This window comes from Histoplasma capsulatum, assembly GCF_000150115.1.
Source record: "Histoplasma capsulatum G186AR genomic scaffold supercont2.8, whole genome shotgun sequence".
Lineage (NCBI taxonomy): Eukaryota > Fungi > Ascomycota > Eurotiomycetes > Onygenales > Ajellomycetaceae > Histoplasma > Histoplasma capsulatum.
Window position 1 is genome coordinate 144,773 of NW_025544808.1, and position 27,207 is coordinate 171,979.

Below are 27,207 nucleotides of genomic sequence, written 5' to 3' on the forward strand. Positions count from 1 at the left end.
GGGTATTTGACAGTTAGATCTGAAAGCTTTGATGAAACCTGCAAACTCATCTAACTCCTCATGGGTTAATTGTTTTAAAGGTGAAGTAGAAGGTTCTTGAGCACGAGGTTCCATCTTGGAGAAGATCAAAGGAATATAGAATGTGATAAAAGTACACTGAAAGAGCTTGAAGCTCTGGAGCTGGCTTGGTGTCCCCCCCTGCGTTAGATATAGTATTTTCAACACGATATCAGATATGAATACTAAATTAAGGGTAGACATATATATCTGAAAACAGAGAATATACTCATAGAAAGAAATTCAAATACATGGTGGTGTTGGTAGCGATGTTTTTCCAAAATTACTATAAAATTGGGCTTTTTACCACGAGGTTAAAAGGAGAATTCCCAGCGTAAGTCCAAACCTTACCATTTGACACATTTGTCACTATAGGCTGCCGTACTTACGCGCTAAATGACCTCTCGCCTTGTTCATTTTTTTCGCGCCGCGCGAGTGATTTTGAGATGATACATGTCCGAAAACGAAAAACCAAAAGACAGGGGGAAAAAAAAGGGACAACAAAACAAGATATAGAGAAGAAACCAGAAAGGAATGGTCCGCCTTAAACATCGTTATCTCCTGGTAGACATCCTGTACCCCCCGGCCTCCGTCGACGCTACGACACCAGCAAAGTCGAAACACACACCCAACAATGCGAAAGACATCCACCTCCTCATCCACCGCCCGACCACCGACACACTAACTCCACAGTCCCTTGCACGTGCCGTGCGCGAGCATGTCGCGGAGATGTTTGGTGACTGGGGCATGGGCAGGCTGGGCGGCAGCAGCGCGGGGGGGGTTAGTGGTACGTGTGTTTTCCGTTATATATAATATCGTCTTGTTCTGGCTTGGGATCCTCGCTGTGAGAACCAAGAGGACGAAGAAAGAAATTAAGAGACGAAAATGGAGAAATGGTAAACCAATTGCGAAAGGCTAATCTACGAAAATTCCCTGCGTGTGTGTGTATGTCCAGTGAAATACCTTTCCCCCGCAACATCCACGGCTATAATCCGCTGCCCTCGTGCGAGCTACAGACTTGTCTGGTGCGCGTTAACGTACATGTCTCGCATACCACCTTCATCATCCAAAAGTGGCAAGCCTGGCGTGATGCAAAGCGATTGTGTGTTTCGTGTCGTGAGGGTTTCAGGGACGATGAAGAAGGCGGAGCAAGAGGCTATTGCGAGGGCGAGGAGGGAGGTTGTTCGGATGCGGATGAGAGGGGAGAAGGAGGACGTTGGTGGTGGGGTGCTGGAGGGGATGTTTGGGTGGGAGATTGGAGGTGGAGATGTGGATGTGGAGATGGGGCTGGATGACGAGGAAGATGAGGATGGGGAAGGGAGTGATGGCGACTGAAATGGAGGGGGAGGGCGTACTTCTTTTTGCTCGATATATTTTATTATATGAGTGGCTTTGCTATCCTCCAGGGTAAACGAGTGAGTACAATTTTTCTTCTTTCCTACTATCCCTTTCCTCCACTTTATTATTTTACTTATTATACATTCATGGAATGGGCCACTATTTTACGTTCCAAGCTCTTACGAACATTATAGCGCTATTTGCTGGGACCGGCCAGGTCGAAATCGTCCATATCAACATCGCCTTCACCACCTCCAGCATCGCGCGCATTCCTCCCTGCTTCCTCCCGCGCCTTAGCTCCTTCTTCCAACTCTCTTCTCTCCTTCTCATCCCACTCATCCTTTGCATCAAGCCATCTCTCCTGCACGTCTCTTACATCCAGTTTGTCCAGACCTTCTCTAACGGCCACTTGCCAGACAGTATCATTTGCGCCCTCCGCGGAGCCAAACGCATACCCACCTGCCCGATCAATAACATGTAACAAACCCATCATGCTCTTCTTATCCTCGACTGCGAGTGTCTCAAACCCCACCAGTCCGAAATCCTGCACAAGCTCGATGATGACCTTATTCAGTGCACTGAATTTCGAGTTGGCAAGGCGGGGGGATTCCTCGTTTAAGTGCGGCATGAGATAAGAGAGGTCTTGGACTTCTGTGTAGAAATCTAAATTGAAGGGGAGAGGGGGGTAGTTGGAAAGGTTGTCGATTTTTGTGAGGACGTTGATGTGTGGGAGATCCATCTGGAGCATGGCGCGGAGGGCGAGGAGGAGGGCAGAGATATACAATGACGGGACGGTGAGGTAATAGGAATCGATAAGGTGGACTACGACGAGCTGTTGAGGATGGACGGTTCAGTTATATAACAGATAAGGAACTTGTTCAGGGGCGTGTTTTTTGTTGTTGAGGAACGGATGAAAACAGACTCTGTACCCAAGTGTTTGGATTTGAAAGAAGATATTTCGTAATGACGAGTGGTGTGTGAAGAGCTCGACCTGGCCCGGGCAATCGAATAGAACATAGTCATCTGCAATTCATATAGAACGTGAATAAATTTAGCTCCATTTTCCAACTATAAACCACTTCCAAACAACGCCTACCTCCCAGTCTCTTCAAGCCCTCCCTTAGCCAGTCAAAATTTGTCTCTACCTCCTGAAGGGCATATAGCATCCCGCCGTTGGGTCCCAGTGCGTCGTCCGCCATGATTTCTTCCAGCGTCACTAGCTGGCGCACATCGAGCGCGGGGTTGTAGGAGGTTCTATCATTGGCGGGGTCAAGGTTGACAACGGAGCACTTTCGGCCGATTGTGGACATGAATTGGTACATGCCATCGCAGTAGGTGGATTTCCCGGAGCCCGGGGGTCCTATTACCAGCTGTGCAAAGGGCATGGCTTGTTCGCAGAAGGCTGGCCTGTTCCTTCACGAAGGGGTTACCGGGCGTGGGGTTGAGTCCGATGATGTAGTTAGAGCGGTGTGGAATGACAGAAAATGACATCCAGATCGATTGATAAGGAAACTTAAGCGTCGTTTGTTTGAGTTGCCCACTCTTGTCTGAGCAACACTAGTAATTGACCCGAATTGGCATCTTCAAGCCAATAGAGAACTCTGAGATTACTGGCGGAAAGAGTACGCTAAGGCTGCCTCGTCTCCAATTGAGCCTGAGGCGTATTTTGCTTCAAGGCCAAGTTATGGTGCATGCACGCAGCTCAACGAAGAATGCATGGAGTTGATAGTCCTACTATTCTCATCCTGCACGTCAAAATCAAAGGACCAGCAGAAGAAATTAGGTATATATAAAATCAAATAGAAAATATGTACTCTTGATATTTTATTTTTATTCAAATTTCAGTATAGCTATGGGTAAGGGAATAGGTGTAGCTGAAAACCGTACCCTTTTTAGCTACTCTGACCCCTTGCTGACCGCCTTAGTTGGCAACGGCAGAAAAAGAATGCTGTAACAAACAAATATCACGAAGCAGATATCACAACACGTCCGTATTCCACGGCTGATCGAATTTCCTATTTAAATTCTGATATTCTTTTATTACTGGGACCAATGGCTTCAAGTAAGTATTGTGCGATGGAAAAATGAGTAAATAACCCAATAAACACGGCGCATTTGCTGACTCTGCTCCCAGCGCAGTTCGCCTTGACCTCCCCGCCAGCGGACGCCATCTCCGCCGTCAAGTTTTCTCCGTATCCAAATTCCACGCGTTTAGTAGTGTCGTCATGGGATAGATATGTATATGTATACGATCTGCGCGATGAGAACGGAGCTGTGGGCGAAGGAAAACTCTTACACAAATTCAAACACCGAGCACCTGTGCTAGATGTCTGCTTTGGGGAGAACGAGAATGTGCTATATACGGCAGGGTTGGATTGGGATGTCAGGAGGTAAGTGGCAACTATTTCATCCTCATCCTTCGGGAGTAACGTAACAGAGGCGCCAACTGAATTCATGACTATACAGAATCGATGTTCCCACCGCCACACAAACAGTCCTCAGCACACACAGAAGTGGAGTGAAATCTGTCGTCTACAGCAAAGAGCACAACCTCCTAATCTCCGCCTCCTGGGACTCGACCATACACATCCACCGCACCGCTAACCCCGCCAACCCATCAACCCAAGCAGAATCCCTCCCTACAATATCCCCCGCCACAATCCCCCTCCCCGCAAAGCCCTTCTCCGTCTCTCTCTCCCCAACAAAGCTCGTCGTCGCCATGGGGTCACGCACCGTGTACATCTACGACTTGCACGCCCTATCAACTTTCCTCGACCAATCCAGCAACGCTGGCCCCGAAACCCACACCCAGTCAATCGAACCCTGGCAGCGCCGCGAATCAAGTCTCAAATTCATGACGCGCGCCGTAGCCTGCATGTCCAACGACGCTGGCTATGCCTCCTCCAGCATCGAAGGCCGCGTCGCGGTCGAATGGTTCGATCCCTCCGACTCCTCACAGGACCGCAAGTACGCATTCAAATGCCACAGGCAGCAGACACCGGATGAGCCCGGTGTCGATGTTGTGTACCCCGTCAACGCACTGGCGTTTCACCCGGTCCATGGCACCTTTGCCTCTGGTGGTGGGGACGGGGTTGTGGCGCTGTGGGATGGCGTGGCAAAGAGGCGGATTCGACAGTATCAGCGCTTTCCGGCGAGTGTGGCGGCGTTGGCTTTTAGCAGCGATGGGAGGTATTTGGCCATTGGGGTTTGTTCCGGGTTTGAGGAGGGGAAGGAGAGGGAGCAGGAGGACGCGGCTGAAGGGGTGGTGAAGGTGTTTATTAGGGAGCTGGGAGAGAGTGAGGCGAAGGGGAAGGGAACGAAATGAGTCTTTTAACTCTTTTTTTTTTAAGAAAATTTCCAATTCAATCGATATCATTGTAATTTTTTTATCTAACGACCTCCAAATGCCCACGCCAAGGATGAGAGGGATTGTTGATCTGATCGAGAGAGCGGTGAGGGAGCTACGGCTTTCCATTTCTTAGTACTTCTTCTTCGCTTATTCAATTGCTCTGCAATCGTTTCTGTAACCTATGCAACATAATAATTGTCTTCCAGCCCAATATACATACAATACCGTTTATAACAAACACACGAAGTTGCAGAGTACGTCCATGAATTCAATGTATCAACAAGCCTCACATCTTAATCTAATTCGCCTTGCGCACCGAAACCGAGCCATCAGGCATGCCGAAATACGCAGCGGTAGGCTTCTGCCCGCCAATGCCGCCAGCAGCCTGTGCTTGCGGGCCCGTCAGCCCGCAGAAGAGACCAACCTCCAGCACACCAGGGATCAATTTGATCCTCTCCGCCAGCGCCGTGACTTCCCAGACGCCGTTTTTGCCCGACCCATCCTCACCCTGCGCAACGTCGGACGGCAGGAGGAGTTTGGGAAAGGGTGCGTCGACGAGGAAGAAGTCTTGGTCAGTTTTTAAGGGTTGGGTATGTTCACCTTCCTTAATTGGTGCGTTACGGAGTTTGGGTAGGGGGCTGCCAAGTTTTTGGAGCTCTGATATAACGCGGCGGACGGCAAGGGGGGCTACTTCGATTGGGATTGAGGGCCAGTTTGTCAGGAGCCGGCGCTGGAGTTTTCGAGAGTCTATCGAGGGGGGATCGTGAGTTGTGAAATAAGGCACCATTCGCTATTCTTTACTCATAGCCAGAAGAATGTCGGCGATATAGGTTGGTGGTTATTTGAAAAAAAGTATTCTAATATGCGGGGCAACATGAAAAAAAAAAAAGGCTTAAGAAAGCCAGAGGGATTTCAGTTCAAAAGAAATCCCACCTACCAGCTACGCAAATGAACTCCTTAGCCTGCAGCGCAACCAGTTTCTCCTGGAACAAGCATGCCCCACCACCTTTTATGCAATTGAGATCATCGTCCACCTCATCCGCACCATCGAACGCAACGTCCAACACAGCACCCTCGGGAAGAGCGTCGAGTGAAATAGAGGTCAAGCCAGCATTGACAACAAGTTGGTTTGACTGGTACCCTGTAGGCACGAAGCCAGTGGTTGTGGTGTCTACACCCAGCGCTTTGATGGCCTCGACCACATAGACAATGGTGGTCCCGCTGCCAATTCCGACGAATTTGGGATTCGGTGGATAGTGTTTTGCTACAGCTTGTTTAGCAGCATTCCGCTTTGCGTCCTCGATTGTGGACATGTTGTGGGACTGTGTGGAATATAAAGCCTGTGGGGAACGATAAGGAAATTGACAAGTACTGAGGTAGAGAGGGCGGGTCGGGAATATGGAAGTCGGGAGGCGGGATGATGGTGTAGGGAGAGACACGCGGTTTGGGCTAGATATAAGATAATCTAGAGGGGCAACTATGGCAGCAGGTTGAAAACTGTCTGCTTTCCCAGGTATCCGCAAGGAATGGATGAAATTGTGGAGAACTGCGGAGGCGAACGGAGCAGGCGATGGGGACAGCCTGTTAGGAAGATGTCAGACATAACATATATTCGATTTTACTCTTCTGATTTGCCAAGCACTTGGGACAGGATACCTACAGGACGCGGGTGATGTTGGGTTTTAGTATGGGATTCATGAAGCTGGCTGGATGCGTGAGTTGGTCATGGTGGGGAGACTACAATTTGAGCCACAGCGCAGTGACAAAGCAGGGTGCATCCGAGACAATGCAGTTAGAGATCAAACGTCTCTATGGTCAATGGCATTACTACTTCTTCAGAGTGCGCACATCATCGGGGACACCCTAGAATATTATTACTGGTTTCAATTGGCACCAGAGTCTTGGTGGTTGTGTCATCGAGCTTCTGAAGTCGTTGATACCTTGAGATAGAGCCAGGTTGGTGGTTGGATCAATGGTGTTCCGGGCCGACTATGTTCCCCGCCCACCCGGTCCCGATCCCGATAAGCTTTTGAGATAAGATGGTTGCACGCGCCCAGGTATCAGACAAATATATATAGGTAGGTACCAGTAACTTGTTATTCTTTAAAAAAATCAGCGGTTTGGCAATACTAGTGGCCGGTGGGATATATTTAACGCAGGTATTTCGTTTTCCTGATGACTGAATCTTTCCCTACAGCCTTTGCGGGGCCAACGTCAAAAGAGCGTAAATACGACCGCCAGCTTCGATTATGGGCTGCCAGTGGCCAACAAGCGCTTGAACGCTCCAAAATTCTTTTGATCAACTCAGATGGCCCTCTAGATGACGGGAACCCGGCTGTTTCTGGTGTTGTTGGCGTCGAGACACTGAAGAACCTCGTGCTACCTGGCATTGGCGGCTTCACGATCGTTGACCCCGCCATAATTACTGAGTCGGACCTAGGGGTAAACTTTTTCCTAGATGAGTCGGGTCTGGGGAAACCAAGAGCACAGGAAACATGCAAACATCTCCAGGAGCTGAACCCCGATGTCAAGGGAGATTTTTTGAATGAGGTGTGATTCTCTGAGCGGCAGATTGGTGGTGATCCAACTGAAATATCACTGACATTTGATACAGCCCATTGAGGAACTTCTAAACCGGGAAAACTTTCTCCAGCCGTATGCAATCATAATAATTACAGGGCCAATGAGACATTCTTTGCTTAAGATCGTTTCATCTGCCGCTAAACAACTCTCGATTCCTCTAATATATACCCACTCGGTCGGATTCTACTCTGCATTTTCGCTCCAACTTCCCTCGGTATATCCTATCGTCGAAACACACCCGGATCCAAACTCCGTCGAGGATCTGCGCTTGACCAACCCTTTTCCTGAATTAGTAGCAGCCACGGCAAAGATAGCAGATTTAGATAGCCTCGATGACCACGAACATGGCCATGTGCCGTATCTATTGCTACTGCTTCACTTCCTCGAGAAGTGGAAGGCGACACACGACGGAAACCCACCGCTAAGTTTTAAAGAAAAGTCAGCGTTCCGAGAGATGATTCGAAACGGGGCGCGGACGAATAACGCTACAGGGGGGGAGGAAAACTTTGACGAAGCAGTAGCTGCTGTATTAAAAAGTGTAAATCCGTGGTCGCTGAAAAGCAACGTCAGGGAACTATTTGAGATGGAGGAGTGTAACAACCTCGACTCGACCTCTGAAAATTTCTGGGTAATTGCGTCCGCCATTAAATCCTTCTATACTACCCATGGTGTCCTCCCGCTCCCCGGTTCACTCCCGGATATGAAAGCCCAATCTGCAGATTACATATTTCTGCAGAACATCTACAAGTCAAAAGCACGGAAAGATTTTGCGGAAGTTGTCGTTGGCGTTCGAGCTCTTGAGACCCAGCTTCGGGTACAATCACCACAACCTCCGATTTCAGAGAAGGAAATCGAGACGTTTTGCAAGCATGCCTCTAGCGTAAAGGTCATCCGCGGCAGCGATATCCCCATCCTAGGCTTGCATACGGACCCCGCTACCCTCAAAACCATCCGCAATAGCCTCGAAATCCCGGACTCCCTTATTCATATTTTCCTCACCTTTCAAATTCTCGATACTCTCGTCACCGATTACCGAGAATCAGCCGCAGAAACACAAGTTGAACCATCACCCTCTTTGTTTCCGTCTTTCCTCGACCAACCTGATTACTGGTCTGCCGCGCAAGACAAACTTCTAGCCCTTGTGCAGACTGATGGCCGTTCTCTCGATGACGATGCCAAGTTGCGCCTCGCAAATGCTGTGCAGGAGACGCAGCGTGCGGGCGTTGGTGAGCTGCATAACATCTCCTCCCTGACTGGTGGTATGGTGGCACAAGAGGCGCTGAAGGTGTTGACGAGACAGTATGTGCCTCTGGATAATACGTGTATCTTTGATGGGATTAGAAGTCGGGCGGAGATGTTTAGGTTGTAATGGGCAGTAAAGTGGGTGTATCCATCTTATGAACGAAAGATGTTGCACGCAAGAAAGTATGCATCGCGTAGCCCTTGTGATCCCTCACGCGACGTTTTTGAAACAAAATCACTTGATTAAACCAACCAATACTTGGTCCAGTGCATACCCCGAAAAATTCCCGAAAAATTCCATGGCATATCTGCATAATGAGAAACAAATGGCGGAACAGGAGGTGATGTAGAAAAAGATAAAAAAAATATATCCAATAAAGTAAAACAACCTCTCAATCAGATTAACAGAGAATAGACAAAATTGACTATTAAAAGTAAAATTTATATATAAGGATAAAATCACCAAAAATAAAAAACACTGGATGAAATGAATATGAACATAGTGTATTAGGGGATGCATCTTTCTATAGCCGCCTCAAATGCTCAGATCAACTATAACAATTACTTCATGTCAGTGAGCTCAGATGCTCCGCTCACGGTGCCCATCGCTCCGCGAAAAGACAGTATTATGGAATTATCAGCCTTGAACTAAGTCAGTCGCAAAAGTTGCTCCGCGATGAGTACTAGTAGCCTGCTACCAATTCCCCCAGTGTATGAAGTTACTGTTGGCTCGCTGCTCAACTCTGGAAAAAACAAAGTTCACGTTGGGTTGTAGCAGATTCAAGGGCAGCAGGCCATTTCTCCTTGCCTGAAACGCTGACCATCATTGAATTCTCGAGAGCACGATTTATTCGTGAGAAGAGGTAACATTTCAAACACGAGGTCAAGCTCCAAGTCACATGATCTATGCGCGAAAACCCCCGGCACTTCAAACACTGCAAACATCGGACAGATATACTGATCTATCTGTCTCCAATCCTCCATTCTCCTGTTTGATGTCTTCATCGTGGTCCTTGCTGACCTGTGATGCTGGCTGTTCGTTGAAGCGACCTGCACGTCGATATAGAAAATGGAATCTTCACGCTTCTGATTGATTCACCTTCAATCATTTACGTTGTGTTCCTCCAGGTGTCTTAATGAAGCAGTGGCCCCGCCGATTTTGAGAATTGCTATTGCTGAATCAAACACGGTAGTTTTGACAGATAAATCTCACATTGCACATACAAGAAGAAGGGCGGATAAAAGGAAAGGGCCGAAACACAAGAAAGAAAGAATAATTGACTAAAGATAGACAGGACATCATTGTTGGGCCTCGTTGTAAGTTCACACCATGGCGCTTCCAACAGACATGAATGCAATGTCGGATATCACCGCATCCATGGTTACAACTGCAGCCGAGTCGTCCATACCGTTGGCTTCTCTGCCACCACCCCCTTCCCTTCCCCTAAACCTCAGTGTCGTTAATTCCACGCTGTCAAAACTAGCGTTCTTATCCCCGTCATCCCAAGATATTTTACTCTATCCTCTTCGCTTCATTTACCAGGCAGAGGTCTTCGTGTTCGTCACTGCTCCCCGGAGTGTTCTGCATTTTCTGGGGCTGGAAACTGCGGTGGCCACTCTGATGGATGGCGCTGTTGGGGCTTTCGGTGGTGGAGCGGGTCTTGGGCGGGATGCTGCGGGTGCGGCAGGGGCTGCAACTGTAGCAGCCGGAGCGGACGCGGCGGCAGTGGCGGCAGATGCGGCGGTTCCATCGGGTTTTAGTCTCAGTCATTGGCTCCATACCATGAGGAAATTTGGTGGATTCTTCAACTACTTGACCAGCCGATGGTCCCTCGCGTGCTTTGCCGTGGTGAGTACCACATTAATTGATATATCCGGATGAGGCATTGTTTCTGAAGAGGCCCGTTTGGTTAGCTGGATTGACTGACGAATGTGCTGCATTGAACAGGCGCTTATACTGAACCGGGTAACTATTTACGGCTCCACGAGGCGACATCTTTCTCTAAGGTGGCACGTTCGATTAGCTCTGAGAATTGTTCCTATAGTTCTATTCGTTGGTCAAATCATTGCACTACTGCAGGCTATCCGTTGTCAAACGTCTCCAAAATACCCGCAAATACGATATGGGAAACCCGGAAAACTTTCCAACTTCGACTACGGAGGTCAGGATGGTTTCTTGCATTCCTTTTCATCATTTCTTTTACCCTGGCAGGATGATGAGGGTTCCTGCGATGCTGTCCATATGAAACGACTTTCCGGAACCAACGACGTTCCTTATGGCTCGTTTTCGCTTTTGTGGCCCGTGTTCCTTCGTTTATGTCTCAACCAGTTTGTTGAAACACTATCGTGTGCCTTACAAGGACGTGGAGTTGCTACAGAGGCCGGGATGTCTATATTTGAACACTCTCTAGCATTCGCAGAAGCAGAAACTATGATAAGCCAGTCTATCGGCCTAGGTCTGTTTGGCGCGTCCAAATCTACCGGGCAAGCTTCCTCAAGCAACAGCACAAGTTTCCTGTCCACCACGCCGCTTCTTTCGCGGAGCCAAGTCTTGGACAGATTTAATGTCTTTCCAGAGCTTCTGTTGATCGCTCTGATATCATGTTGCAACTGTTTATCTTCTAATCTCCTCGATGTTTTCGGCCGTCAGAGCCAAACCCGACTTATCCATACAACATTTTGGGGTCTTTGTTTCATGGCTTCCGTATTTTCAGGATTTTTTGATAGTATTCCCCTGGGTAACGATCTGGTTCTCAAGTTCCCCACTGTATGTATTGTGGGGTTCGTGCCTCACTTGCTCATATTTGCTGGGATTTTGACTTGCCTGGCCATTTATGGACTGGCATTGACGTTAACTGCATTTTCGCTGCCTTCCACTCTGCCACGTCCGACATCGCTGCGGGAAAGATTCTCACTTGCCCATGCCAATATGCAAGGAGCGTCACAAATTCAAAATGTGCACCTCAACCCAAGGGAAGACTTCTACGCTGCGTTAGTTAGGATAGGGTATGCCTCCTTAGCAGCAGCTAGTGACGCCGTTTTCTTAAGCGAAGGGAGAAGCGTAGTGGCTAGACCAATGACCTGGCTGGAGGAGGATAGACTTTCGGAAATCGAGGCTTTGAGAAGCAATAACGCTAACAGAACCCATTCCAGCGCTCCCCAGTTGGCGGCATTTTCTGGTGGCTCCGATGAAGCCTTTAACTTCGATATTCCTAAGGGGGATACTGAATGGGAGAGTGGGTACTCCCGGGAAAAGAAAATTGAAAAGCAAAGGAAGGGAGCCCGTTCAATAGAGAAACGAATAGCTTTTGGTGGGGTTGGGGCGTTTCAAGGGGCAAGCCGATGCTATAACGGTTTTACCTTTTTCCGAGGGATTTTCATTCTTTTAGTACGTTGGGCGGCTTTCGGGTGCCTCAGGATCCTGGATTTCATGGGTATTACGAGGAGACCTAGATGGTTGACAAAGCTGGGTGATGCTGGCCGAGAGCGAGAAATTACAGGAACACCCCCCAACCGCCACTTGATTGACTTTTGGATTTTAACCGATGAAGGGGAGTTGAAACTTCCGGAAGACTTCGAATTCGACGTTGAAAAAGAAATGAGGAAGAGGGAGCTGGCGAATGTTTCCCAGTGGGGTGAAACGGAGGAAAGCCGTTTTGACAGGAAACTCTATATTTGGTGGAAGATCGGGGGATCGTGGGGCGAGCGAGACGAAAGTGGAGACTTCGAACCCTCTCGAGATGATCGGGAAGATACCACAAGCGTTGTTTCATCAATGTCGTCAAATACCGAACCGGAGTGGGAGGCATATGAATCAGATGGTTGTCCGAGCACCACGAGGAACGAACGAGACACCCTGTTAAATTATAGCTTGACACCAAGCACTGAATCTGAGGAATCTCTCCTAGACATGGGTTCTCTAGCCCGCCTCCTCGACCCAAGGGATAGCGACGCCAGGCACGAAGCTCAAATACTAGCCTCGCATCTGATGGCAGCCGATAAAGGCAAAGTCATGACCCGCAGCCGGTTTAGAAGCAAAATGGAACGAGACCGCGCACGTGTTCTTACATCATCGCGATATAACAAATTCCGCGCCCTGGGCAGTAGCTCAACCTCAATCGGGTCGAACGAGAAGAGAAGGCCGACTTCCAAGGAAGAAGAAGAAATTCTTGAAAATCTCATATTATCACTCCGGTTGGGCCACGAGAACTCAGCCGATACCTATTTTCAAGAACCACAGCACCGACAACCGGAACCAGAGTCTTGGAAAACCGGTGCATCAGGTCTTGGTGCCGACGGCCCCCAATGCGTTATCTGTCAGGCTGCGCCCAGGTCAATTATCGTATGGCCGTGCCGGTGCCTTTGTGTGTGTGAAGATTGCAGGGTTAGTCTTGCGATGAATAATTTTGGAAGCTGCGTTACATGCCGACGGGAGGTTGTTGGCTTTGTGAGATTATGGGTTCCTTAAGGAACATGTTCTGTTTGTTTTTCATTCCGAGCTCCATGTAATGGCCCTTTAAGAGGTGTAGAAGGTTATTTGTTCGTTTCATTGCATATATGCCAGAATAAACTCTTGTATATCTTTGTTGCTGCTGATGCTGCTGCTGCTGCTGTTTTACTGAAATAATACTACTTACTACCTCCGTTGCAATGTATTCCGACACTCGTTCTTTTGTGCTCCTGATACTGGTGGTTTCGCCGCCCACGGCCAGCAGCGTTGAGTTTTCATTCATGCTTAATTTTGCCCATCGGATGTTGCTGATTCTGCACCACATGTATTTTAGAGTATACAGAATTCATACATTCATGGTGGCATTTGTTTGCACCCTACACAAGTGATTTACGATCGATACAGTCTACTTAACTTTATTAATCGATTAGTTTTGGGGAATTACCGAAGGACAGGATTATTATTATTCTTCTTCTTCTTTTTGGGCGCAATATCAAATGGCCCATGGAATGTTCACCTTGCCATGTTGAACCACCTTTATGGTGCCGACGCCTTGCCTTTTCCTTCTTTGCTCCTAACCTCGCGTTGAATTTTGCTAACACCAGGGGTGATAGCGGAGTAGGAGTGATCAAGACGGAGCTAAGCACCCTAGTGGCATCGCCCCACGCTAACTTATCTTTGGAATTCATGGAAAGCTGCTCAATCCTCAAGTTCAAATCTCAAGCTTCCTACATGAATACGCCAAATCATTTAACGCCATGTTCTCCCCTAAAATTAAACCGTTTGAGCACCATGCACTGTAATACTTCTGGTTCCAAACACTTCAAGTTCTTAAAGGAATGGCCCAAATTCGCAGAAATAGGTCAACCTGTCCCTCTATTTCTCACCCCTTGGATTTGAGATGGTTTCATCCTGTGTTTTGCTGCTCTCGAACAGAGGAAGAATGAGTACCAGTACTACTCATTAACTCACTTTTATTTCATTCCTGAATTTATTACCAAAATTGTCTGGAGTGCTTAGGATGGAAACTGATGCAATCATTCGTTTAACTACTAGTACGACTAAGACCTCAACGACGCTTTGGCACGCAGGAACCATATACCCGTTTCCGGCGGGAAGCACTGCGGGATCATCTTTCAACGGTGAGTAACACTTTTTTCATTCTAAGTTAGTTATACTATTTATGGGCTGCTCGAATCCGACTGGAGGCCAAAGAATCTCACAGCTTCGCATGGTTTCGCATTGCATCGTCGTCACGCTGTTCTTCTCGCAGGACGCCCAATTTCTTCATCCATCTGGAAAGTCTCAGAAAGGAGATTTGGCCCCAAATATCCCACGAGGCAACCAGCAATGACTTGAGGGATCTTGTTGACTCAAATAATTCGGTTCTCTCTACTTTATTTCTATCCTTCACTACTATCTCTAGGGTACTATTACCTGCTTTTGTTGTATGACCTATTGGTTTCAGTCAATAGGATTGCATACTAGTATTTCTTTTTTCTTACTTTCCTTTTGCGTTGTCTTATATATTATAATCAAGTCCTTACGTGATATTGATAGCCGGCGTCTTGCTTCTGGAATCAATTATCATCTGGAATGTATACCTCGTTGTCCAGTGATTTATAGAAGGCTGGGCGAATGTATCAAGTCACGTGCTCCAATATCTCTGTCTTGTCTCCTTGGGTGATGTTCTAGGAGATCTCACATAGCAATGATAGCGGGGTGCTTGAAACCGTGTAGTCAATTGATACGAACCTAGGCTGGTCTAGTGTTCTATACCAATCATGAGAAGCAATACGCTCTTGACAATTGGGATTGTTTAAAGTCAGCGATGTCTTCGCCATTAGAGCCATCCGTCCTTGAATATGCACGATTCCATAACATCGCTACTAGCAGCGTACAAGACCCAGTCCTCCTGGTCCCACCAGTGATTGAAGACATAAACTTATCTCTCCGTGACACGCCAAACTTTCCTTCCATTGACTTAGAAACCATACAAAGTGAAATACGGACGGGAACAAGGGAAAAGGTTGATGCGAGCTGGGCAAGCGCACGCATGCTGTCATCTATTGCTAAATCGTTCCTCGATGAAACGTCGATGGGAAATCATCCTGGAGAAGGTGGATGCCCTTCAAACTTCGGCCAGGTTCGAGATATGAAATTAGAAGCGCCCCTCCTGCGAACCGACCACGAAATTGACATGCGAATGTTTCGGCAGAGAATTTCTCTTGATTTCATAGAGATAGATGTACCGCTGGAACAGCTTGACGACGAGAATGATGAAAGCTTGAAGTTCCCGAGCAACTTCTGGAGCCAGCCAATGCAGTTGTGGGATGTGGCTCAGGCAGAGCGGCTGAGCTGTGTGAAAGACGGTTTGATGCTTATGCAGGAGATCAAGAGTCAGGTTGCCGCACCTGGAAAGAGGGATGTTGATGACTGGCTAAGTGAAGGAATTACCTTCTGTCGCAAGGTCAGTCGTATGTTTCACAAATTTGCATAGAATATACATCTAACTGGCAACCAGAGGAAAGATATTGACCCTCAGACACCCATATTGCTACCTAGGGACCCCGCTCCGGGGCCATTTGAACCGCCATCTCCCTGTTTGGAAATGGAAATATTATCTGATGCCGAAACGCCCCCAATGGTGGAATTTCAGAACGCTCAGGATATTGAAGATACTCTTATGACAAACTGCGAGCAGATCGTGGCAGATTTCCTTACTACCAACAGCCAGGCCGAAAGACCGGGGTTGCTAGCAGATGGATTTAATGAAACATCGCAAGATTTCGAGGACCTAACTTCATTACCCATTGTTCAAAACATAACTCAAGACTTGAAAATTGAAACCCCTATCACTCCGCCGATATCAACTAAAAAGCGGGCTGCTGAAAGTAATGAGGATATCTTAAATGCGATGGCTCGAACCAGCGTTTTCTCCGAAATTGCTTCACACGATGCGGTGGATATTGAATCCATTAGCATCCCCGAAGATGATCTGGAGGAAGTCGTTAGTGCAGCAAAGAGAAAAGCAGAAGATGAACTAAATTCAGACCGCATCAGAAGCATTAATCCAACGATACGATGCAATGTGCCTTGTCTTCGATCACCGATCAAGAGCCCAACGTGGCCTGTAATCGCTGGCCAATCGAAGACTGAATTGAAAAGACTTTGTCGGTCATTTATTTCCGAAATTAAACAGAAAGATTTAGCTGGCATCCGGTATGCTATGGGTGAAGATAATAAAAAGGACCTCAAGTGGCAACCATTTTCATTGGAAGTACGGAGACTGGAGGTCAAAGAAAATCTAGATCCCGAGGACGCTGTGGGTGAGTTCCTCCGTGGGATTGGTCGCCGGCTGGACGGTTCGGAAAATGAAGAACAAATGTCTACACCCGTTTATCCATATGACTTTCGTCTTTCCACTTTAGAAGACAATGAAGAACTTATGCCGCGAGAGCTTTACGAAAAGGTAGGGTTTGTTTCATCGCTTCAAGGGAAGGCACGTGCGCATTATGGAGATGATAAAGCAAAAGGTGGTGGCTCAGGATATTCCCATACGGAGCAGAAGTTCAAAGGAATTGACAACAAAACCGGAAGCTTAAAAGCTACGGATATTGGGCTGAACGTCAAATTTGCAGAGGCCACACTTGTTGGTTCAGGTTTATCGTCCTTGTTTTCCCCTTTGGACTCACTTTCCAATTTTATGGAGGTTCGTGGTTGCAGGCCTACAGATTCTCACTCGGATAGCTTTCCACACATCGCCTACCCGGCTCCACATCATTCAACGGTTTTGGCACAGGACAACCCGCGTCCCAAGACTGGTACGCAGGTTCCTCAGCAGATAACCCTGCAAAATGTTAAACCCATACTAGTGCCACTGGTAGATCCTCCCAACACGGCTCGGCCACAAGATCCCCTGACATTTGTTTTAACTTCCTCACTTCTCCGGACACATCGTTCCGTGATTCATAGTCTTGAATCCCTATCCCCAGCGTGCAATCTGATTTTCCGTGATTACGGTAGTCTGCCAAAACGGTATGCGTCCGGTACTTGGGCCGAGAGTTTCCATCAGCATCGATTGATGCCACGAACTCAAGAACATCAGGATGGCCCACAGAACATCGAAATTCAGGAAGCAGATATATCACTTTCCCCTACTGCAGGCGTTCTCCTTACCACGACTCAGGAAATAACTCAGAAATATCTGCCGGGCCACCAGCCAAACGGACAGGGAATCGCCCAGGAACTGAATTACCCAGTTCGTCGACGTATTTCCGAGATTTGCCTATTATACGAAGAAGTATATGTCTTCATTTGCAACCCTATCGTTACTCTAAACAAGGATAGGTTAACGAGACCGTATGTGGAAATGGAAATGAACGATCGAACGGTGGAAGCTATCGAATCACTGAAAACGTTTTGCGAGTCGCTTAACCATTTTTCAACCATAAACGCTTTCCCCGTCGTTAACGATGCTAGCATCATAACAGACTGGTTGGTTAGTCTTGCAAGTAAACATTACACTATGACTCCGTGGTCCGCTTCCAATATTGTCCATGAGCTTAGAAAGCCAGCTAAAATTCGATTTCCGGAAGATACCTCACTAAGCGAGAATTTCCTCCGGCAGTGTGGTTTAAATTCCTTTGCCGCCCAGATGGTGCTACTACATCCTTGTAATGATGGAGATGATGACAATGGATTACACTATTCCGGCAGTCATTCCATTCAATCAACTAAGAATCCAAAAGACGCGCTTTTCCGCTTCGTTTCTATGAATCCTTTTGAACGAAAACACATTTTCATCCCACTTCTCGGGCAGCGTGTGTTCGAGCGCATGGAACGAAAACTGGCAGTTGAGGTAATATGAATTTAGTTAGAGGCAAGATCCCCAGAGAAACGAACTTATTGGTGGGAACATATAATATACAATGTCGAAGGCCTGTACGCTACCTTAAATGTTAATGCAACGTTACCTCCTTCTTAGGTCCTTTGTTTGCATTTTCCATAAGTAGCTAGGTTTATGAAACTGTTCAAAGCCAGTCATTTTCACTCAGCTGTTTTCACAAACTTCCTTGTACTGTATGACATTTTAACAGTTGAAATATTATTATAAATGAGCTGAATGGATTTCTGTATTGCTATGCGCATAAATTAAAGTTCAAGGGCTGACCAACAGGTTGCTTGTATGGCGATAGCGTTGACAATATCAAATAGGGGAGAAAATTTTACTTTTTTAGGTGCAGAAAACCGCAATTTTGTAAGAGACCCCCCCCTTCCAAAATCCACCTCAAAGCAAAAGAAACATTGAATATATATATTGGATGAATAATAGGCAAAATCCCCAGCAAACCCCATCGCCCCCCAGTGGCCCCTTGAGAATTTTGAATTTTTGGCGGCACGAACGAACCCTCTTGCAGGACTGTTATCAGTTTTCCGTCCATTCGGTTACCTTACGCCTCCGGTTTGCAGAAAAACATTTTCGAAACCTCCACGCTGAGAAATTTTCTATCCCATTCTTGGACCACCCTTTGAATGGTCCCCTTTTTTCGTGGCCATCACCCGATCTAGTATAATGTAAAACCCATTTTCCGTTTATCCCGCTGATTGGAATCTACTGCTGGTCCTTGGCTGGGATTTGATGTAATGAGAAACCCATGACTCTGAAATTGACCTGTGGAGGTAGTGTATTCGTTTCCATTCCCCACATGCGGCAGGAGCTTGGATAGAGAATTTGAAGGTGCGGTAGACTTCTGATCTTGGGTCGATGAGCCTTTAGTGTTGCGCTCTTTTGCTGCTATATTGCGATCCTGGAGCCTCATAATCCTGGATATAGGTCCATTTTGTGGAAATGCCCGATTTACAGTTCCCTTTTCCGGTGGAGTTGGTGGGGAATGGACATTGACTACTACAGGGCCCGGATCAAATAACAGTGAACTTCGGTTGGGATCTGGAGACAAATCTTTGACATATAGGGTATCCGCAGCTGCATTGTCAGGTCCACGGCGGATGGGCTGTGGGGGCTTCTGTTTTTCTGGCTTCAGCGGAAACCAATCCGGGTTCGGGTACTGGTCCTTGCGCCCAGGTTGACGACGGGATGGTGGCTTCTTTAGTACCGTGTCTTCGTCTCCTCCGGCTTTGATTTTGGAAAGTCTGGGAACTCTGGGGCCACCCGATGCGGGCTCCTTTGGAGGCATTAGTGGGTCATCACGAATGGGACGAAGCGTATTGGCCTGGAGGATTTGCGTTTCCCTTTCCACCTACTCCTTGCAATTGAACACTTACTGGTTCTGGAGTGCCTGCTCTGACCTCCTTGAATTCACTGGCTTGCACAATTTGTTGGCCCTTCATATTATTGGGCTCTAGTCGCGGGAAGCCTGTAGGCATTACCTTCCCAAAATTCACAGGGATTTCTGGTCTGGCAGCATTGGCTACAACAGGTGTGACAATGGAGACATTTCGAGAGGTAGTATTTTGGATACCTTGACTGAAGTGAGGACGCCCGATCAGTGTGCAATCTCCTTGGCCAGCTGAATTAGCGAACAGGGTTGGAGGGCCTGTGATAGCATGAACAGGCCCCAGAAGTGTTAGGGCAAAAACAAGCAACAATTCTGTTTGTCGAATCATTTTCATTTTCCAAGATAAATATAACATTTCAGAAGCTGGGTAACAACATCGGACATTACTTATCATTTTTGGGGGAGTAGACATATATATACCCCATATATGTCTGCATGCTGATGAATAGTAAAAACGACAAGAAACAAAGAAGACATGACCAGGCTAGTATTAAATCCTAAGAGGGATGAGATCACTGTGAAACATATAAGCTAAGGCAACACAGGATTGCCTGAAATAGCACACAAATAAGCAAAGCTCTCAGGGTGTGGCACAGCACGCTGCACGTTAGCAATTGAGCAGGAATATTAAGTAACAATGAGGCAAGCCCTGGAGCAACTAGAGTTCACAGCACAAAGGCTGATTTAACATATTTGATGTGCTGTTGAGATGGTTAGACAGTCGGATGAGCTTGCAAGAGTGTCCTTGTCATCCCAAAGCTTTAGACATATATTTGTGTGTATGCTGCATTCTGATAGTTGCTACAAAATTTCCTGGCATAAAAGCATGTTGGTCTAGCGCGCAGATCATGCCCCAAGGAGGCTAGGGTCTAATAAACCTAAATTGCACTGGCGCCTTGGCTGCGCTTAGGCGGCGCTTAAGGATCGATGTCTCGTAGTTGAAGCGACTGTCGTCAGTATACAGCAACGAGAATGAGGAGATATATATCCCATACATAATGGAAAGGAGAAATGTAGCTTGGGAACGCGACCAAAAATTCCGAGAACTTTTTTGTTTATTTCCCAACGACCCTGTACAGAACAATTTAGAACAAATCGGAAATGCATGGTCTTTGTGTGCAGCATGCACATACGTTCAATAGAACCCTTCTTTCCCGCTGCATACGCCGTATTGCGGAAATCAATCAGGATTTTTCTTGATCAGATTGCCTTTGATAAAATTTTGATCACCCCCATTTATATATACAATCCAGGACATACGAAAAATATTTGCGGCGTCAATTCTCTCGCTCTGGCTTTGCATGGTTAGATTGACATGATAGAAAATATGTGCAGCGTGTGGTCTGTACTGATCTCCATCACATAAACCAGCTACTACCATCCACCTTAAATTGGCTCGTCTGTAGTGGTCGGATTTCATTATTTTCAAATTCCCCAAGTGACTATAGAATGAGAAGTTGTAAATGGCGGGATGAGAGGAGATCTTAATGTGTGTATTATGCTTTCTTGGTAAACAGATGTAAGGAAATACAAAAACATATAAAGACACTACTAATACGATGGGCTAGAACGTATTCAAAATAAACGATTCACAAAGGAACAAGGGGGAGGCTCGTCCGGAATAGTTCGAAATGCCAGACAGTGCTATGTGCAATTCATGCGTACTCGCACCTTCACCGCCTGCTATGATATCGTTTGCAAGGGCGCTGCAATAGCATCCCGCTTTTCGTCGCGTAATCCGTTTTCTCCTTTCCGCCAGCCCCCTTGATATATCCCTTAATATATGTATGCATTTCGCTTTTGTCATCAAGAGGTTGCAGTCCGAATTTCATGGTATTACATAATGTACAGGTGCTGATGTCGACAACGACGTGTTTCATTCAATATGGTATCATCACTGGTTGATCTTTGCGAGAATGCTATAGGGCGTGCATCATGTTAGAAAAGTGATTTTGTTGGACAGGAAGGTAGAATTATAACGTACTCAGAATCTCTGAAGAGAGTGTACTCTTCTTCGCCGACTTTAACGGGGCTGCCTCCGAACTACAAAGGTGGAAAGGGGGTCCGTTAGAGATTGAACAGCCACTTGTTTGCAATTCCTTTACAGTTGACGTTCTATGCGCCAATTCTGCACAATGGCAGATCGCGCAACCATCCTGCTCCCATGATCCGACCGATGGTGTAAGAGCTGGAGAAGAGTGCGGCATACCTGAGGAATGAGGACCCTGTCGCCAACATTTACGCTCACTGAGATTCTCTTGCCATTTTTGTCGAGAGCCCCAGGTCCTACAGCCAAAACTTTGGCCTCATTGAGTTCTTTTACAGAGCTCTCAGGGAGGAAGATGCCAGAAGCAGTCTTGGCTTCGGCCTTAATTCTCTGGACGAGGACGCGGTCCAAGAGGGGAGCGAGGCTTTTGATGCTGCGGAGAGCCTATTTGTTGTTTAATTCTGTCAGCAAAAGCCCAAAATAAAAAAGGCCCATGGCAATGCGAACATGGGCTGTCTGTCGGAGGACGAATGGTGGACGGAAATAAGGGAAAGATAGCTTACCATTTCGAGACTTGAGGTATAATAATGGGAAAGTGGGAGAGATGGAACTACAGCTAAAGATGCGTGGAGACGAAATGTGAGGTTCAATTGGCAGGGAATGTGAGAGATGTATTGTGCAATGATGATGAAGGAGGATGAATGTGTTTTTTTACGTTCAGCCTTTTTTTTCCTGGTCTTGGCGTTAGTTCTGGAAATTTCTCACTACAGCAACAGCTGTTGGCCAAATCCGGTATAGTTTCATATACATGCAAACAACGCAAACATCCTCTTCAACTATCAGGGGTTATATAGTACTACTGCTAGGTCAATTGTTCAATGCCCTAGTAGAAATCGATTTAGAAAAAGGACATATGCCATAACAAATCAGGAAATATCAAGCTTCAAATAAGCAATGTTATGCCTTTTTAGCCATTGTTGGAGTCTTATCACCATCGCCGTCCGCCCTTTCCTCTAACAAATCCTCCACCCCGTTGCTCGTACCCGCCATATCCCATCGGCGGTTGGCCACCGAAAGGCTGTCCGGGAGGTTGACCAGCAAAACCTGGTTGGCCACCCGGCGGACCACCAGGGCCCGGACCCGAACCCGGAACCGGGCCGGGCTGGCCGCCTCCCATCATTGCCTGTGCATGCTGCATGAAAGTCATTGGATCCATTGAGGCAGGATCCAATCCCTGTGCCATCATGCTGGTAAACATCCCCTGCATCATTTCCTGCGACATGTCAGGCATACCGGGAGCCATTCCTGGCATTGCGGGAGGAGGGGGACCGGTGGCTTGTGGTGGACCCGGGCCCGGGGCTGAAGTGCCTCCGCTGGGCATGAGATTTGGAGTTCCAGGTCCTGGACCTGGGCTTGGACCTGGCATTCCAGGTAGTCCAGCACCTAGGAATGCGTGCATCTCGTCCATTTGCTTCTTCTGGTCGACGATATCCTTTCGAAGCGTATCTTGTTTCAGGCAATAACTTGCCCAAGTAAATTCATCAAAACCGTAGTTGAAATAGTCGGTCATATCTGATCCTGGCTTGCGCCATGGCTTATCATTTTCTGTGGGGAAATCGGCGTCTAAATCTGTGGAGAGTATAGGTTTGCTAGTCGTAGGATGGACGGGATTTGCATTGATATCGATAGTTGATGTGTGTTGAGCAGGATACGCTGAACCCGGTTTCTGGGGGACTGTGGGTTTCGCGGTTATGGCGTTCGGAATAGTGGCCGTTTCAACTTTTGGGGCGATAGATGGAGCAGAAACTTTAGGTGTACTTGTTGCTTCCGTCGATGACGGTCGCAGAGACTCCTTTCTAAGCACAGAATGTCGGGAGGGTTGCCTGTGATTCGTTCTGTCAGTGTGCACGTAACACATCAATAGCCAATTTGGGGTTAAGCACTGACTCAATTGTGGCTTCCGGGGGGCCATCCGTTATGATTTTGAAATCATCCTGCCACACAGTTAGTGGTTTGTAACAACGAGAACCCCAGCTTGCCAGAGGGACTAACCTCATCCTCATCCTCCTCCTCCTCCTCTTCCTCCTCTTCTTCCTCTTGCGCTTGTGCTTGTCCCTTATCCTCTGTCGTGGTCATGTTTGTCTCGTCAGATCGGGTGTCAGGGCCTTTTGATGTCTCAGCAGAGGGAGCAGAATATGTTGGGTCGTAGAGCTCGTCATCATTTTCCTCCGTCATCGCCGCTATGGGACCAGCGCAGAATAATCTTCAGAAAGCTATGAAGCTGCAACTACTGCTCACCGTGATGTTGGTTGTATCGAGTTTGGAGCTAGTAAAGGACTAAACTTGACCTAGAAAAGTCGCAAGCGGCAAGAAGAGCATCAGTATTGCCTACAGTACTCGTAGTATAAGGAATGAAATATACAAATATCTTGAGTAGCAGCTTGATCAAAGATCGTAAACTGTCACGTGATGTGATACAAATAAGCGCAACTAACATCTTCCTTGAAGATGTTCGAAAGACCTTTCTGCGGGCGATGCGTTTGCCTTCTTTTGCCTATACAAAATGCCACCGTCTTTAGATCCTCAAAGCCGAAAGTCCACTCCCCGTTCATTTATGAACCAGACCGCCTCTGCCGAAGACTTGTTGAAGTCGCAAACTGTTGGTCTGGTTCACCTCTCCGACTTCAGGAAAAGACGAGCTGAGGTTCTCGAACAAAAGGAAAGAGAGGCGCATGATAAATCTCTTGGAAGATTCGCTCAAGGGACATCCAGGAGCGCCACCCCTTCTGGTGGAGAAACAACTGATGGGTAGGCTAATACCACTTTACAACAAACTATATATTATAGCTAATAATCAAAGTATAGTGCACTGACACCACAAAATGGGTCTGCGGAACAACACCCCAAGAAAAGGAAGAAGAAGCTAGGTAATCTTTCGAAAAGCAAATTATCTTTTGGCGACAATGACGTGGAGGATGCCTCAGAGGCTTCTGGCACATTATCAGTGGATGCCGGTGATCGGAATTCCCCAACGAAAACTCCCGCGGAAGGCAGTCCAAAACCCCCCGCACGACGCATCGCGCCCAACCCAAACCTTTCTGTCCCCCCCCCAAAAGTTATCACAAAATCCGCCTTGGAAGCTGAAGCACAAACTCGAGATGCACTCCGGCGTGAATTTTTGGCGCTTCAAGAGAGGGTCAAAGCGACTGAGATATTGATTCCGTTTGTGTTTTACGATGGGACAAATATTCCTGCCGGGACTGCGAAAGTGAAGAAAGGTGATCCGATATGGGTTTTTCTTGAACGGTGCCGGAAAGTAGGAGCGGAATTGGGCATTGGCGGTGCTGGCGGGGGCGGTAGGAGTGGTAGAGGCCGTAGGGACTATCGTAGGGAATGGGCAAGGGTTGGTGTTGATGATTTGATGTGTGTTAGGGGGAACATAATTATTCCACATGTATGCCCACGATCTCCAATTCGTTTCCTCTGTGCCTTCCATTTAATCCCTTGACCATTCTGCTCGCTCACACTTCACAGCATTATGAATTTTATTATTTTATTGCGAACCGAGTCCCGAGTTTCACCACTGCGGGAGGGCTACTCTTCGACTACTCAAATACGGTACCGCCGCAGTCTAGCGAAGATCCTGAATCGGAACCCACTCTGGAAGGTGCGGATATGGACCCAACTTTGACCAAGGTAGTGGACCGCAGATGGTTCGAAAGAAACAAGCATATCTTCCCCGCGAGCCTCTGGCGAGAATACGAGCCTGGAAAGGAGTTTGAGGAAAAGATGGGAAGCATTAGGAGGGATAACAAAGGCAACGCTTTCTTTTTTTAAAAATTTACTCCGCGCGGCGTTTTGATAAGGGCTGGATATATGTGGCCAAGCACCGGTGTTCTATTGGTTTTAAAGAAGGGAATGGCGTATTCCAATATCATACATTGATTTCGTCATTCGATTTACCCTATCAAGTATCGTATCTATACTAGATGCGAGCATACTCCTTTTTCCATGCTAATCGAATCCCGTCGCCGCTGGGACTCAAGCTCGGTGCGGCTCAACCATGATGGTTTCCTAATCCGGCAATCCACTTCTAACTGTTTGACTTCAAATTCTCCTCAACTCCAACTTCACTTCATCGATTTCAGGTATACAAATGAAGTGTGATATGTGTTGGAGCTAGTCTGCGGTTCTGTCAAACTGCGTCGTCCACTTTGCCCTCCGCCATGGCCCAGGCGTTGGATTTTTGTCTTCGATGCAATTCTCTGAAGTGCAGAGTAACCTTGAGTGAGAGGGCAGTGGTAACTACGTGCTCGTTCGTACCCTCTGCCTTGGGGGAGACTTAGAGGGACGAAATTAACTGCTTATCTGGTTAGACATATTTTCTGCCATCAATGTGCCGACCACCTTGGCCTTTCACGACCGACAACATCTGAGCGGAAATGCCCTGCTTGCCACGCTAGCCTTGTTAACCCTGACGATGCGGTTTCTACCGTCCTCAACCCTAGCGAAGATTACAAAACCAGCGTACTCAGTGGACTAGATCCCCATACTATTATGGAATGTGCTGGGCGTGCTTTGGCATTCTGGACGTATCAGTCTGCGCAGGAAATGTATATCTGAGGTATAAAATATTGATTGCGTGCTGCGTCTGACGTGAAACAGTTTTTATCAGGAATATCTCAGCAAAAGTTTGACCGAAAAATATGGTATCCTAAACCAACAAATGGACAAGGTGATTCATGACGCAAACTCAGAAATATCGACTCTGCAAAACCGCATTTCAGGTATTATCTTCCTCCCCCAGTCTTCGATGAACTGTAGCTTATGCGCCACTGTAGAAATGCAAATAAATCAGGAGCAGCTGCAAAAGAAGAACTATGAGTTAGTTGAGATATATCGAGATAAATGCAAGAAGCATGCCCAAGTAACGAACCTGTACAATCTCCTTAAAAACCAGGCGATGAGGTCTCAGATTCAAACAGCAGCATCGGATTCCGTAATCCAGGTCCTTGAGTCCCTTGGTGGAAGGGCCAACTCCGGCTCGGGCGCAGATGATTTGTTCCGTCCTTCAACCTCTCTGGCTCCATCTCCTCGACATAGCCCTGTCAGGTACCCAACGGCAAATTCAGGAATCGAACAACTGCACCGCCATCAAAGGAGTGGGAGTGGAAGTATCACGAAAAATCGCTTAGACTCCGCGGCAATGCCTCCTCCTAGCGGTATGCCACCGTCTTTTCGGACCAGTACGTGTGAAAGTTCATCCAGTTATATGGCGTAGCTTGATTTGACCTAATAAATTCTAGCCACATTACTACCAGCGACGCCGCAACATCGAACCAGGCTCCCTGGCCCTCCATCTTCGACCCAGAGGCCTGATTGCCAGGAGCGTCAACAACATGGCTATACACCAAACACTCAGATTTTCCCTGCTCCACAACGATTCGCGCCCGCAGGCGTTGATAGCAGATTTTCTAACATTAACTCTGGCAACTATGGCCTGAGTTCTGGCATCAAAATCGGCCGCCCCTCTGACGCCTCCACCCAAGGTTCTAATCCGCGATCCAACATTTTCGGGATAGGAAGCAGTATGGGGATTGACAATTCCCATTAATGTAACTAATATTTCAAATACGAGTTACTTCCTATCCCATCAGCATATGTACGATAGCATGTTTTATATAGCGTCATTGGGAAGGATCAACTCTCTCAGTTTTGTGCATTTACAGTTAATTCCGTAGGAGACATGAGAAATATTGTCGTTAGGGACTAGAGATATGGTCATGGGAAAAGATTATCTGGGGAATACTTCATTAGGATCCATTTAATTTTCATACGCTATAGGCCTTCAGAGCCCTCTATGCGTAACTAAGCCATTTAACGCCAAACATTCGAATCCAGC

The 27,207-nt window shown here is 47.3% G+C and overlaps 11 protein-coding genes across 11 annotated transcripts; 7 read left to right on the forward strand and 4 right to left on the reverse strand.

Annotated features, from left to right (window-relative positions):
* Window positions 1-591: 591 nt before the first annotated feature.
* On the forward strand, window positions 592-870 carry HCBG_05843 (uncharacterized protein; the record flags this gene model as incomplete). The annotated part of the gene is made up of 1 exon (XM_045432892.1): window positions 592-870. The coding sequence occupies one exon, from the start codon at window positions 592-594 to the stop codon at window positions 868-870; it is 279 nt and encodes a 92-aa protein (XP_045286060.1).
* Window positions 871-1,535: 665 nt separating this feature from the next.
* HCBG_05844 (ATP-binding domain-containing protein) lies at window positions 1,536-2,780 on the reverse strand (the record flags this gene model as incomplete). The annotated part of the gene is made up of 3 exons (XM_045432893.1): window positions 1,536-2,227; window positions 2,318-2,418; window positions 2,492-2,780. 3 exons carry the CDS (start codon window positions 2,778-2,780, stop codon window positions 1,592-1,594), a joined length of 1,026 nt encoding a protein of 341 aa, XP_045286061.1.
* A 622-nt stretch (window positions 2,781-3,402) lies between these two features.
* Window positions 3,403-4,720, forward strand: HCBG_05845 (spindle assembly checkpoint protein SLDB; the record flags this gene model as incomplete). Its single annotated transcript, XM_045432894.1, has 3 exons — window positions 3,403-3,457; window positions 3,530-3,785; window positions 3,862-4,720. The coding sequence occupies 3 exons, from the start codon at window positions 3,448-3,450 to the stop codon at window positions 4,718-4,720; spliced, it is 1,125 nt and encodes a 374-aa protein (XP_045286062.1).
* A 322-nt stretch (window positions 4,721-5,042) lies between these two features.
* Window positions 5,043-6,057, reverse strand: HCBG_05846 (ribose 5-phosphate isomerase A; the record flags this gene model as incomplete). The annotated part of the gene is made up of 2 exons (XM_045432895.1): window positions 5,043-5,491; window positions 5,682-6,057. The coding sequence occupies 2 exons, from the start codon at window positions 6,055-6,057 to the stop codon at window positions 5,043-5,045; spliced, it is 825 nt and encodes a 274-aa protein (XP_045286063.1).
* Window positions 6,058-6,919: 862 nt separating this feature from the next.
* On the forward strand, window positions 6,920-8,835 carry HCBG_05847 (app binding protein; the record flags this gene model as incomplete). The annotated part of the gene is made up of 2 exons (XM_045432896.1): window positions 6,920-7,294; window positions 7,359-8,835. 2 exons carry the CDS (start codon window positions 6,920-6,922, stop codon window positions 8,694-8,696), a joined length of 1,713 nt encoding a protein of 570 aa, XP_045286064.1.
* A 1,064-nt stretch (window positions 8,836-9,899) lies between these two features.
* HCBG_05848 (uncharacterized protein) lies at window positions 9,900-13,690 on the forward strand (the record flags this gene model as incomplete). The annotated part of the gene is made up of 5 exons (XM_045432897.1): window positions 9,900-10,418; window positions 10,518-11,575; window positions 11,723-12,911; window positions 13,354-13,404; window positions 13,634-13,690. 5 exons carry the CDS (start codon window positions 9,900-9,902, stop codon window positions 13,688-13,690), a joined length of 2,874 nt encoding a protein of 957 aa, XP_045286065.1.
* A 1,160-nt stretch (window positions 13,691-14,850) lies between these two features.
* Window positions 14,851-17,889, forward strand: HCBG_05849 (uncharacterized protein; the record flags this gene model as incomplete). The annotated part of the gene is made up of 2 exons (XM_045432898.1): window positions 14,851-15,489; window positions 15,544-17,889. The coding sequence occupies 2 exons, from the start codon at window positions 14,851-14,853 to the stop codon at window positions 17,887-17,889; spliced, it is 2,985 nt and encodes a 994-aa protein (XP_045286066.1).
* Window positions 17,890-18,586: 697 nt separating this feature from the next.
* Window positions 18,587-19,646, reverse strand: HCBG_05850 (uncharacterized protein; the record flags this gene model as incomplete). Its single annotated transcript, XM_045432899.1, has 2 exons — window positions 18,587-19,204; window positions 19,305-19,646. The coding sequence occupies 2 exons, from the start codon at window positions 19,644-19,646 to the stop codon at window positions 18,587-18,589; spliced, it is 960 nt and encodes a 319-aa protein (XP_045286067.1).
* A 1,145-nt stretch (window positions 19,647-20,791) lies between these two features.
* On the reverse strand, window positions 20,792-23,676 carry HCBG_05851 (pre-mRNA polyadenylation factor fip1; the record flags this gene model as incomplete). The annotated part of the gene is made up of 7 exons (XM_045432900.1): window positions 20,792-21,237; window positions 21,303-21,361; window positions 21,528-21,749; window positions 21,869-21,921; window positions 22,335-23,188; window positions 23,253-23,299; window positions 23,358-23,676. The coding sequence occupies 7 exons, from the start codon at window positions 23,538-23,540 to the stop codon at window positions 21,213-21,215; spliced, it is 1,443 nt and encodes a 480-aa protein (XP_045286068.1).
* Window positions 23,677-23,840: 164 nt separating this feature from the next.
* HCBG_05852 (XAP5 domain-containing protein) lies at window positions 23,841-25,142 on the forward strand (the record flags this gene model as incomplete). Its single annotated transcript, XM_045432901.1, has 3 exons — window positions 23,841-24,113; window positions 24,171-24,759; window positions 24,840-25,142. The coding sequence occupies 3 exons, from the start codon at window positions 23,869-23,871 to the stop codon at window positions 25,140-25,142; spliced, it is 1,137 nt and encodes a 378-aa protein (XP_045286069.1).
* A 389-nt stretch (window positions 25,143-25,531) lies between these two features.
* Window positions 25,532-26,919, forward strand: HCBG_05853 (cyclin; the record flags this gene model as incomplete). The annotated part of the gene is made up of 4 exons (XM_045432902.1): window positions 25,532-25,620; window positions 25,682-25,918; window positions 25,971-26,551; window positions 26,612-26,919. 4 exons carry the CDS (start codon window positions 25,532-25,534, stop codon window positions 26,917-26,919), a joined length of 1,215 nt encoding a protein of 404 aa, XP_045286070.1.
* Between the last annotated feature and the right edge of the window lie 288 nt (window positions 26,920-27,207).